The following is an 11,489-nucleotide window of genomic DNA, read 5'->3' as shown; positions in this document are numbered from 1 at the left end:
AATTATAGGACTATTGTACCTGGAAGCAATTTGATTTTATTGGAATAAAAAAGTGATAATCTTAGGGTATGTCTATACTAGAAATGTAAATCAACCTAGATTAGATCATCTTATAGCAATCACAGTTAATTACTGCAGCAACCTCACCAGAAGCGCTTCCACCAACCTAAGAAGGGCAGTGTGGGGAGCTGAGAGCCCAGTCTCTCAGCTCCACTGGCAGCTCCCGAGCCATGAAATTGACAAGGCTGCCCAGCTCCAGGCAGGGAGAAGGGTCTGAAGGTACCAGGACTTCTCAGCTGGGAGTGGCATCCAAAGCCACCGGGGCTTCTCACCCTGACTCCTAACTGGGAGCAGGTCCATTCTTCCCCTGGCTCTCAGCCAGGTGTGGGGGCAGCGGGGCTCTAGGTGCCTGGCTTTCTTATCGATTTCACAACTTCAGACATAAAATTGACAAGACAGCCAATGTAAGGGATGCAGTGGCTACACAGACAGTATCGCCCTTACCACACAGACATAAGCCTTACACCTCTCATGGAGGTGGAGTTATGATGTTGGTGTAGTAGGGCACTTACATCAGCAGGAGGAAGACTGTAGTATAGACACAGACATAATTAGGTCGACATAAACTGCTTAGGTGACCTAACTGTGTAGTACAGACCAGCCCTTAGGAACTGTTGATAAGAGTAATTTACTAACTGACAGAGTGGTTTTGTTTGTAAGCAGACCATTAGTTCTCTTTAAAATATATCTGAATTGATTAAAGTAAAAGAACCAAATATATATTACAATGGAAAAAACATGACTACTGATTTATTTCTACCCTATAAACGTACTGCACATAATTACCATAGTAATTGGTGTGATGCTTTATAAAAAGAATGATAACCAAGTGTACACTACTGTTACAATCACTAATGTATCATTATTGTTGCAACATTTCACTAAATCTGATAAGAGTATGTCATGTAAACTGTCAGTGGAAAAGTGTAATCTGCTAAATATGATAATCATGTTTACATGCATGTATTATCTTTATATCTGAAGTTATGAACATTTGCTCTGTATTTGTATCTCAGACATGTGTTGTTCCTGGATGACACCCCCCCAGACAAATTTACATTCAGACTAGCTCTCACTGGTATATAGGCCATCCATATGGTGATGGGCCACTGAAGGGAATCAGGTTTCAGAGGAACAGCCGTGTTAGTCTGTATTCGCAAAAAGAAAAGGAGTACTTGTGGCACCTTAGAGACTAACCAATTTATTTGAGCATGAGCTTTCGTGAGCCACAGCTCACTTCATCAGATGCTTACCGTGGAAACTGCAGCAGACTTTATATACACACATTGTTTCATGATTTCTGTGTGTATATAAAGTCTGCTGCAGTTTCCACGGTAAACATCTGATGAAGTGAGCTGTGGCTCACGAAAGCTCATGCTCAAATAAATTGGTTAGTCTCTAAGGTGCCACAAGTACTCCTTTTCTTTTTGAAGGGAATCAGCTCTTCATGAGCCCTTCCTGAGGACATCTCAGACAGCATGGAGCCAATGGCTACCTCTATGATTCAGCAAAGCATGCAAGGACATGTGATGAGGCCATGTGATTGAAGTCTCCATCTTTTACTAGTAACTTTCCATGCACACGTAAGCCCAGACTCCATACTGGTGAGGAACTTTCCAGGCGCATGAGCTGGGATTTAACTTGCAAGCGGTGACATCACTTGCTTTGTCTTCATTCCTGCTTCTCCTCTCTGAACTGGGATTATCTAGTAAAGCTTTGAACAAAGTTACTGAATGACCCCCAACCTGTTGGGTGAACCAGAGAAACTTATGCCAACCTAGCAGACTTAACATCACTGCTATCATTCTGAAAATCAGAATGCAAACTCAGAAAATCAATTGTAACGTATATGATTCCTTAACCATTTAATAACTCTCCTTTTACTAATAAAACTTTTAGTTTGTATAGTTTCAGAGTGGTAGCCGTGTTAGTCTGTATCAGCAAAAACAATAAGGAGTCTTTGTGCCACCTTAGAGACTAACAAATCTATTTGGGCATGATCATGCCACAAGGACTCCTCGTTGTTTTTAGTTACTAAAGGATTAGCTACAAGCACGATTTTGGGGTAAGATCTGAGTTATATATTGACCTGCGGAAGTGACTGATTGGAAGAACTTTATATATGATTAATCTGTTTTTCAGTAACCTCTCATCATAAACTGATGTCTGCGTGGTGATAGGAGCTGGAATGCCTAAGGAGACTGTTTTTTGCTTCTTGTTAACCAGTATGGTGATACATACTGGCCTTATCTTGGTAGTGGCTGGGTGAACTCTTAACATTAGAATAATCACCAGTTTGGCATGTGTCTACCCTGAATTAGTCATTTTCAGTTCTGACCAGTTCTGACACCAGGCACTCCTCCACAACTGGTAATAAAATTGGCTTATCAATGCCTAAGGCCTATAAAATGATATCATACTGGATATTTTCACCAATTCACTCCAAAACCTACTTTATCAAGAAGTTTGTTAATGTTTTCACATACTTTAAGGCAGTTTTCTTCCAATGATTATTTATTCATACTGGACCAATCACATTCTGAAATTTTGTATAGCTTTTTTGTAAAGACAAATGACAGATTTGTTTTGATAAAAGATCTCAAGGAATAGTTATAGCAATACATTTATGATGTAATTGTCCATGAACGTAAGCAATTCAAAGACAACAGACTTTTCTTCTATAGGAATTAATGTGCATGCCTGAGAAAAATAAACATTTGAGAAAAACAAACAGCAGTAAAAAAAAAATTGTGTCTAGGGACATTCTGACAAAACTATGTTATATTTATGGTACAACAAAAATAACAAAATCTCTGCATTCAAAAGGTATGCAGAATGGGGCCTTACATTTATTCACTCAATTAAGATACATAACGAATTATAGATCACCATTTCATCTGCAGCAACTCTTCTCAAAAAAGATGTCCAAACAAAGAATAAATGTTAATGTGTGTTAATGCATATTTGTTCAAGATTTGGGTGTTGTTGTTTTTTGCCAACTTTGCAGGCCACATTTTTCAAGCAGCTCCATCTACCCCACAAACAAGACTTTTTCCACTGTGCAGACAAACCCTGAATTTTGTGCGCCGCTAGATGTTTGAACAGGTAAACTGGGTAGCTTTCCTCCTACCTGCCCCTTCACCCATTACATCTGTTGCAAACACACTGGATATATATGAAATTGTGTGGGTGAATCTATTGTAATCTAAAGTGTAAAGCTGACTTCTTATTAATCCTATTAACATCCTGATACTGACCCACTGCACCTACTTTATTTAACTTTGATCATAATCAATAATTTAAAAGGTTATGCTGATGAAACTGCAAATGACATGATTTAGGGAGATAAACCTTGGGTTTATTTATTGGGCTTTTTAGGGGGACAGGAATGAGGAGATTTATGAAGATCTCTTTAATAGTTTAAACTATGTTTCTACTCTGAAGTCACTCTACAAATGGCATTGTGGGATTCCGTGTCTATAGTGTCTCAATTTCTGTATCACACTGACCTCAGTATACAAGTAAAGGTATTATTTTCTGCCAGCCCAGCAAACTCAACCTAGGCTCCAAAAGTCAAACTCGGTTGTGGTTGTTTCCTGCAATATCAGTTTAACAGGACAAATCAGGTTCTCAGTTACATCTATACAAACCTATTCCTTTCAGACAGTGCCCTCCATGATGCATTTGCGATACCTGTTATAGTCAATGACTTTACATAGTGGTAACTGATTTCTCTGTAGTTGGAACTTTTTAAACAATTCTGATGATTTATAGGCAAGTAGGAATAACATCCAGCTCACTCTCTCTGAGTTTTGTGGGTTCCTGCAGGGCGAAGAATAGCAAAGGTCAATCAAAATTTATTTTTGTCACTAAAAGAAGCAGATACAACTCTGAATATAGATTGATAACAGATCAATTAAGTTAGAATGTTCTATTTTACATCCTCCGGTTTTAGAGAAGAACTGCAGCGGGGGAAATAAAAGGCAGATGGAAATGCTATTATTTTACTGGTGAAACAAGAACTATGTAATAACAGTCCCATAATTCAGGAACTGACATTCCTCCCCAGGTGTTAGTCCAGACCCATGGCACAAAAATGTTTACTGATCCTGAAAGAATTTGTATGGCTCTGCTAACCTGTTTCCAGCCCAAAGTTAAGAAACATTAGACTTTAAAAATCACCCGTATCATTCTGCTAACCATCTTGATTTTTTACCATGACTTCCATTATGGCTTTGACATGAACTTCCAAAATTAAAGACTGATTAATACAGATTTATATAATGCCAGAATTTTAGACGATATGAACCATTCATTAATATCTCTAGCAATTCTTTGGGACGGGCCATTATCAGAATTCAAGAACAACAAACAAAATTGAATGACAAGTATTTTAGGGTCCAATAGGATCAGCCAGTCATATAAATAAATGCCTTCTACCCCTGTGAAGCTGGGACCCATAGTTCCCCAACAGTAAAAGTATTTGTTGTTAACCCTAACAGTTCACGAGATATCAACATTCGAGATGACCCCTTGTACACTGATCTGATAATACATAATTGGCAGAGGTGCAAGATGGTCTGTACCAACCCAGGAAAACCTCTAACCAGTAAAATTATCAATACTTGCATCCTTGGCATACATAAAGTGTTTCTTTACAGATATTAAAGTATTTTGCTTTAAGCCAAAATCATCCTAGACTAACCCAACATACTATAACCAGAACAAAAGTATGGTATATTGGAAAAATATGTTGAGAAAATATGAAAGGAATGAAGTAACAGACAAGGTGCAGCCTTGGGTAATGTAAAAACAGTTATAAACTAATAAAACCAAACTGTGTATTTTATACTGTATCATTTTAAAATCAATCTGGAGACACTGCTTTTCTTTTAGCAAATGGGTTTATTGACATAACTGATCATAATTGTGTACAGCATGTATGCATCTTCTATTAGAAGAATATCCAGTGACAGAGCTAAACTAAGTGTGATATACAGTTTAATGCTATGCAATCCCCATTAATTTCTAGCAATAACAATGGTGTTGTTCACTGATAATCACTTAATCACATGGGACCCATAGCTATATAGATATTTGAAAGTAAACAAGACAAGAGTTTAAGACACTTACAAAATTAACTCAATTTAAGGACTGATCCTGCATTTCTTCAATCCAAATTTCATTCAGTCCTACATCTTAGTGATTGAAAGTGAAAATTTTCCTGCATATGGACTTCAAGATTTTGTCCCTGAAAGATGCAGCTCATGAAACTTTAGACTGAGGGTGAAATCCTAGCCCCACTGAAATCGGTAGAAAAATTCCTATTGAATTCAATAGGATCAATATTCACTTTGAAATACTCTCTGCACATAACTGATAAGGGTTAAGACAAATTCTCCTAACACTCCCTCTTCACTGTATTTGGACCCTAATATTAAGAAGCCATCTCCAGGGCATAAAAGGCTCGTTCCCATTCAGTCACTGGACTCTCAACAAAGATACTAATTACTATGGTGTCTTTTGTAAATATTTGTTCATTAAAAAGCAGACACCACCACATGACTTAATTTAGGCTACCGAACAACCATCAGACCATAAACAAAAACTTTCTGGTCAGCACCAACCTAGGTCAAATGTGAACCAGTGACAGAGATCGATGCCTCCATAGATCATCAAACTCATGAGCCACTCAGTTCCTCAAGAGTTCATTTGAGGCTCTAGGTAAAATGAATAGGAGCAGAAGTAACATCAATGGTCTCAAAAACATATTGAACATATTCTAAAATATCTGCATATAACTGTAACCACAGTTTGGACTTTTTTTAAATTAGCCCATTTCTAGACCACACAAAAAGAACTAATGTAAACTAAACCACCACGTTTAATAGTGGCAGAAGCACATAGGGAAGTAAAACTCCCAGAAAGTAGAGAGCAGCCGATCATAAAATGACTAACACTACTCAGAAAACAAAAATGCATTCAAATAAAAGTAATATACTACTGCAAGAGATTAACTCAAGATAAAGATTTAACTTTATCATTACTCAATTGGCTGAGCAAAACACTGAGAAACACAGATTAACATAAAAAAATTAATGGATTTCACAGTGAAGGTACAAGTACATATAAAACTAATTTTAGTACAGTAAAACCAAGAGAATTACTTATTGGCATAAGTTTGTTTCACATTTCTGAAACATCCTCCACCTATTATTGTTAAAGAAGGAATGCATCTATGCTACTTATCAATCAATAATTCACCTTAGTATGAACTCAGGTAGCTACAAAGATGGATTATTTGAAAGTCAGTGATCCACTGACCAACCAACCATGTACCCAGACAACTAAAACACACATTAAAGTGTAGAAGTACCAAACAGTATTTAAAACACAATTTTGAAATAATTCCCTGTAAACATGTTACAAAACTTGTGTTAGTTTTCCCTAGTGGTGTCAGCAATATATTCCTGCAAGACTAAAATCAATTGCATTACAGTTTTTTATTTAAAAAGATATAAAACACACACACATACACACAGTTGTCTTGCGTTCTATTTGAGTGAAAACACCCGCATCATTCAAACGCTCCATATTCCATACTGTTCAGATTACTTGCAGAATTCAGTATTGATGCTGTTCCTAAAAGTCTTATTTCAACAATATGCCTAGGAAGTGATGATGGGTTTAAAAACTCAGTGTTCAGTAAATTTCAAACATACTTCTTGTATCACATCAGCTATTTGGATTATTTGTTTGACTAGTGAAAGGTAACCTGGACCTTCTTAAACACAGTGCAAGAAGATTATCCTGAAAGATACAATACATAAACTGCTGGCTCTGACGACAGAGTCCACCCCTGCTGCTATGTGCATTAGTTCAGATACTCTTCCGCTCTAGACAGCAATTATTTTAAAATGCAGAGTTACTTCCTTAGGTTAGTGATTTTTTTTAATCTTCAAGAAAGTACTAATATTTTTAAGGATTTCTTTATAATAAATGTGCCAGACCAAACCCAACCTCACATAACCCCTCCTGGTAACTGGGATGTGCCCACAAGGAGAACTCCAGCCCCCTCCTACCTGCAGAAAGGAACACTGATATTTTGAGACTGCAGTGATGGAATTACGTAACAAGCTTGGGTCCCATCGGTTAGACTCACCCACATGGAGCTCCTAGGTCTTACTCAGGGTGCCCCATCTCAACCCACTCCCACTCTGCTTGGCAACAGCCTTAAATTCCACATAGCGCCGCCCTCACTGAGGAGACAGCGGGGAGGGGGGGAACTACAACTCCCAGCCCGCCCTGCTGAACCGTGATGCCAGCATGGGGCCAGCTGGGAGTTGCAGTTTCCACGGGCCACACTGCTAGTCAGCGAATCGCTGCTGCAGCAGGTGGTCGTCCCCGCGCCGGGCACTGCTGCTGTCAGCAAAGCGCTCGCAGGGGAACTCGATGAGGTCAGTCTCACTGAGGGCACAAGCCACAGCGCCACGGGGTGGGCGGTGGGACTGGAAGCCAGAAAAGTCGGCAGAGACGCCAGTGCCCATGGAGCGGAGCGGCCGGCGGGTTGAGTACATCTGCCGCACGTGCACCGGTGCTGCCTGCCGCCGCCCCTGTATTTTCCTCCGTACCAGGCGGGATACCCAGGCCGCCAGGGCCACGAAGAGCAGCAGTGCATTCACCGCCAGCAATACCAGTGTGAGGAGCTGCTGGTCTGGGCCGCCAGCTGTGCCCCCGTTGGGCAGGGTGACCAGCCCCACGCAGTGGTCTCGGGGAGCCACCGGGCAGACGCGGCCACCCAGCACCCCCTCCACACAGACCAGGTAAGGGGTGTCAGGGCGCAGCTCCCGGAGGGTGGCGGCTGGCTCGCTCCACTCCGCTAGGTAGACAAAGCGCTGGAACTTGACGGCGGCCCCAAAGCGGTCGAAGAGGAGCCTGAAGCGCACGGGCCCCAGCAGGCGGGGACTGCGGTGAGGCCGCACCCACCAGCGCACGGTCACCGAGCTAGTGCTGACCGCCTCTACTGACAGGTTGCACAGGAAGAGCTTGTTGAAGTCGCAGGGGTCAGATACCAGTGGGGCCCCAGCCGCAGAGGGGGCTAGGTGGTGCTTCCTCGCCCGCCGAGGCCATGCAGGGCCGGCCAGAGGCAGAGATGGCCTGGAGCTGCCCAGCTGGTCGGGTAGGGAGGTAGCAGGGGTGGGCTCAGCTCTCCCGCTGCCTCGGCCCAGAGCAGGCCCCTCCTGAACTCCCAGCAGGCGCATGGTGGAGGCAGAGGGCAGGGATCTGGGTCCCCCTTGGGCTGGGCTGCGGCTGCTGTTGCCCCCAAGCCCCTCAGGGGCCAGAATCAGCTGCCACTGTTGCTCCCTGGGCCGTTGCCCTGTTGCAGGTGGCGGGGAGGGAGATGGTGAGGCCCCGCTGTGGCAGTCGGTGCCATCGGGCGGCAGCAGCTGTGCGTCCTGAAGGTAGTCGAGGTACTTGCCGGCCAGGGCAGGTGGCAGGCGGCACTGGACAAAGACAGTGAGCAGCCGGCCCTGTGAGTGCCGTGTGCCCAGCCACCGCTTCAGGCCCCTCAGGCGGCAATCACAGCTCCAGGCGTTGCCGTCCAGTTCTAGGTGCTGAAGAGCCAGGCTAGAGGTGAAGAGCTCTCCTGGCAGCACAGCCAGTGCGTTGTCGCGTAGGCTGAGCTCCCGCAACTTGGGCAGGGGGCCAAAAGCGGCAGGGTGCAGGGCAGCCAGCACGTTGCGGCTCAGGTCCAACGCTTCCAGGCTGCGCAGCGGCTCCAGCAAGGTGGCAGGCAGGTGACTCAGCAGGTTCCCATCCAGTCGCAGCTCCTTCAGTGCCCCCAGCCCAGCGAAAGCATCTGGCGCCAGCTGAGCTAGCCGGTTGCCACTGAGTGAGAGCTTGGCCAGGCTGGGCAGGTGCTGAAAGAGGCCCCCACCTAGCTGCTGCAGGCTGTTGCCAGAGAGGAGCAGTGTGCTTAGCGAGCCCAGTGGCCCAAAGGTCTCTGGGTGACGCAGCGAACTCTGCTGGTTCCCAGACAGGTCAAGGAAGCGCAGTTTGGCCAGGCCAGTGAAGGCGCCACGGCTCAGCCAGCGGATGTGGTTGGACTCCAGGTGCAAGTAGAGCAGGTTGGGCAACCCTGAGAAGGTGGCTTCGCCCAGCGAGGCCAGGGCGTTGCCGTCCAGCCGCAGCTTGACCAGGCTGCCCAGGCCGGTGAAGGAGGCAGTGCTCAGACGGCCAATCTCATTAGCATTCATGTAGAGGATGCGTAGCTTGGCCAGCGGGCGGAGGGTGCCCGGCGCCAGTGCCACCAGCCGGTTGTTGCCCAGGTAGAGCTCCTCCAGCAGCGTCAGGCGCTCAAAGGCCTTGGGGTGCAGCCAGCGGATGCGGTTGTACTGCAGGTCCAGGCGCTGTAGCCCCGCCAGGTGGTGGAAGTCGAAGGCAGAGATGTTGGCGATGAAGTTGCCCCCCAGGCTGTAAGTCAGGATGCCCTGGGGGTCGGCGGTTTTGGGCACCGCCCGCAGCCCCCGGTTGGTGCACAGGAGGTGCTGCTGCAGCTGGCAGTCGCATGGCTCCGGGCACATGGACTCCACGGAGGGAAGCAGCAAGAGGAGGGAGAGGCAGTCACAAACCAACCACGGCAGCAGCATCAAGCCGAGCCTGCGAGGCGCCCCCATCCCGGGAAGAGCTGCGGCGGGCTGCTTCCCCCGCCGGCTTTGTGTCTCTCCAGCATCCCACCCCCCTTCCCAGCGGCTGCTACTCGGCCCCTCCTCCGCTCTGCGGGACAAGGGACCGGCGCTACTTGTTGCGCCGGCTGAGCAGGGGGGGCGGTAGCTGGACTCGGGATCCCCGGGCAGCAGCCGCCGCCGCAGCCCCTCTCGAGCCCGCCTCGCTGGCCGGAGGCTCCGTTGAAGCTGCTGCTGCTCCAGCCGCTCAGCCCCGCGCCGGCCGCTCTCCCTGCCCGGAGGGGTGTGGGGGGGGGGGGCTCGGGACGGGTCCCGCGTGCAGGCGAAAGAGTTTGGGTCGTCCTGGGGGACCCCCGCTCCTCTCGGCTCTGGCACGGACGGGGCGGAGTGAGGGGGGAGAGCAGGGGAAAGACCAGCGCGGAAACTTGCCGAGAAAACGGAGCGGAAACTCGGACTTCCCACACTTTGCTCCCCCTTCCCCTCCCCGGGGAGCGGGGCTGGCGGAACGGATGCAGAGCCCGGACCTCGCCAAGGGGGGAGAGGGAACAAGGGCAGCAGCGAGGATAAGAGGCTAAACCAGGACGCGGCGGGGCGCGCGCCCCTTTTTTGGAGCGCCGGAGCCATGGCCCCGCCCGCGCTGCTCCTCTTCCCGCCCCTTCGCCCCGCCCCCTCCCCCCAGGCTCCCAACCGCCCGCCCGTCGCGCCTCTTCGGCCCCTCCCCCCCAGGCTCCCACCCGCCCGACCCTGGCGCCTCTTCGGCCCCTCCCCCCCAGGCTCCCACCCGCCCGCCCCTCGCGCCTCTTCGGCCCCTCCCCCCCAGGCTCCCAACCGCCCGCCCGTCGCGCCTCTTCGGCCCCTCCCCCCCAGGCTCCCAACCGCCCGCCCGTCGCGCCTCTCTGCCCCCCCCGGCCCCCTGCCGCTCTAGGAGCGCTAAAAGAAAAGGAGGACTTGTGGCACCTTAGAGACTAACCAGTTTATTTGAGCATGAGCTTTCGTGAGCTACAGCTCACTTCATCGGATGCATACTGTGGAAAATACAGAAGATGTTTGTTTTTATACACACAAATCATGAAAAAATGGATGTTTATCACTACAAAAGGTTTTCTCTCCCCCCACCCCACTCTCCTGTTGGGAATAGCTTATGTAAAGTGATCACTCTGTTTACAATGTGTATGATAATCAAGGTGGGCCATTTCCAGCACAAATCCAGGGTTTAACAAGAATGTCTGAGGGGGGGGGAGGGCTTAGGAAAACAAGGGGAAATAGGTTACCTTGCATAATAACTTAGCCACTCCCAGTCTCTATTCAAGCCTAAGTTAATTGTATCCAATTTGCAAATGAATTCCAATTCAGCAGTCTCTTGCTGGAGTCTGGATTTGAAGTTTTTCTGTCGTAATATCGCAACTTTCATGTCTGTAATCGTGTGACCAGAGTGTCACAGATTGAAGATTGTCACAGAACAGATTGAAGTGTTCTCCGACTGGTTTATGAATGTTATAATTCTTGACATCTGATTTGTGTCCATTTATTCTTTTACGTAGAGACTGTCCAGTTTGACCAATGTACATGGCAGAGGGGCATTGCTGGCACATGATGGCATATATCACATTGGTGGATGTGCAGGTGAACGAGCCTCTGATAGTGTGGCTCATGTTATTAGGCCCTGTGATGGTGTCCCCTGAATAGATATGTGGGCACAGTTGGCAACGGGCTTTGTTGCAAGGATAGGTTCCTGGGTTAGTG

At 47.0% G+C, this 11,489-nt stretch overlaps 1 protein-coding gene across 1 annotated transcript; it reads right to left on the bottom strand.

Annotated features, from left to right (window-relative positions):
* Positions 1–4,945: 4,945 nt before the first annotated feature.
* On the bottom strand, positions 4,946–10,368 carry TRIL (TLR4 interactor with leucine rich repeats). The gene has a single exon (XM_048838464.2). The coding sequence runs from the start codon at positions 9,735–9,737 to the stop codon at positions 7,428–7,430; it is 2,310 nt and encodes a 769-aa protein (XP_048694421.1). The 5' UTR covers positions 9,738–10,368; the 3' UTR covers positions 4,946–7,427.
* Positions 10,369–11,489: the final 1,121 nt, after the last annotated feature.

Source organism: Caretta caretta, chromosome 2 (assembly GCF_965140235.1).
Source record: "Caretta caretta isolate rCarCar2 chromosome 2, rCarCar1.hap1, whole genome shotgun sequence".
NCBI lineage: Eukaryota > Metazoa > Chordata > Testudines > Cheloniidae > Caretta > Caretta caretta.
The sequence above is the reverse complement of the archived record's forward strand: the minus strand, read 5'-3'. Positions and strand labels throughout refer to the sequence as shown.

Bases quoted from the DNA above. Each gene is read 5' to 3' on its own strand.
- TRIL (XM_048838464.2), bottom strand. From the start codon at position 9,737: ATGGGGGCGCCTCGCAGGCTCGGCTTGATGCTGCTGCCGTGGTTGGTT.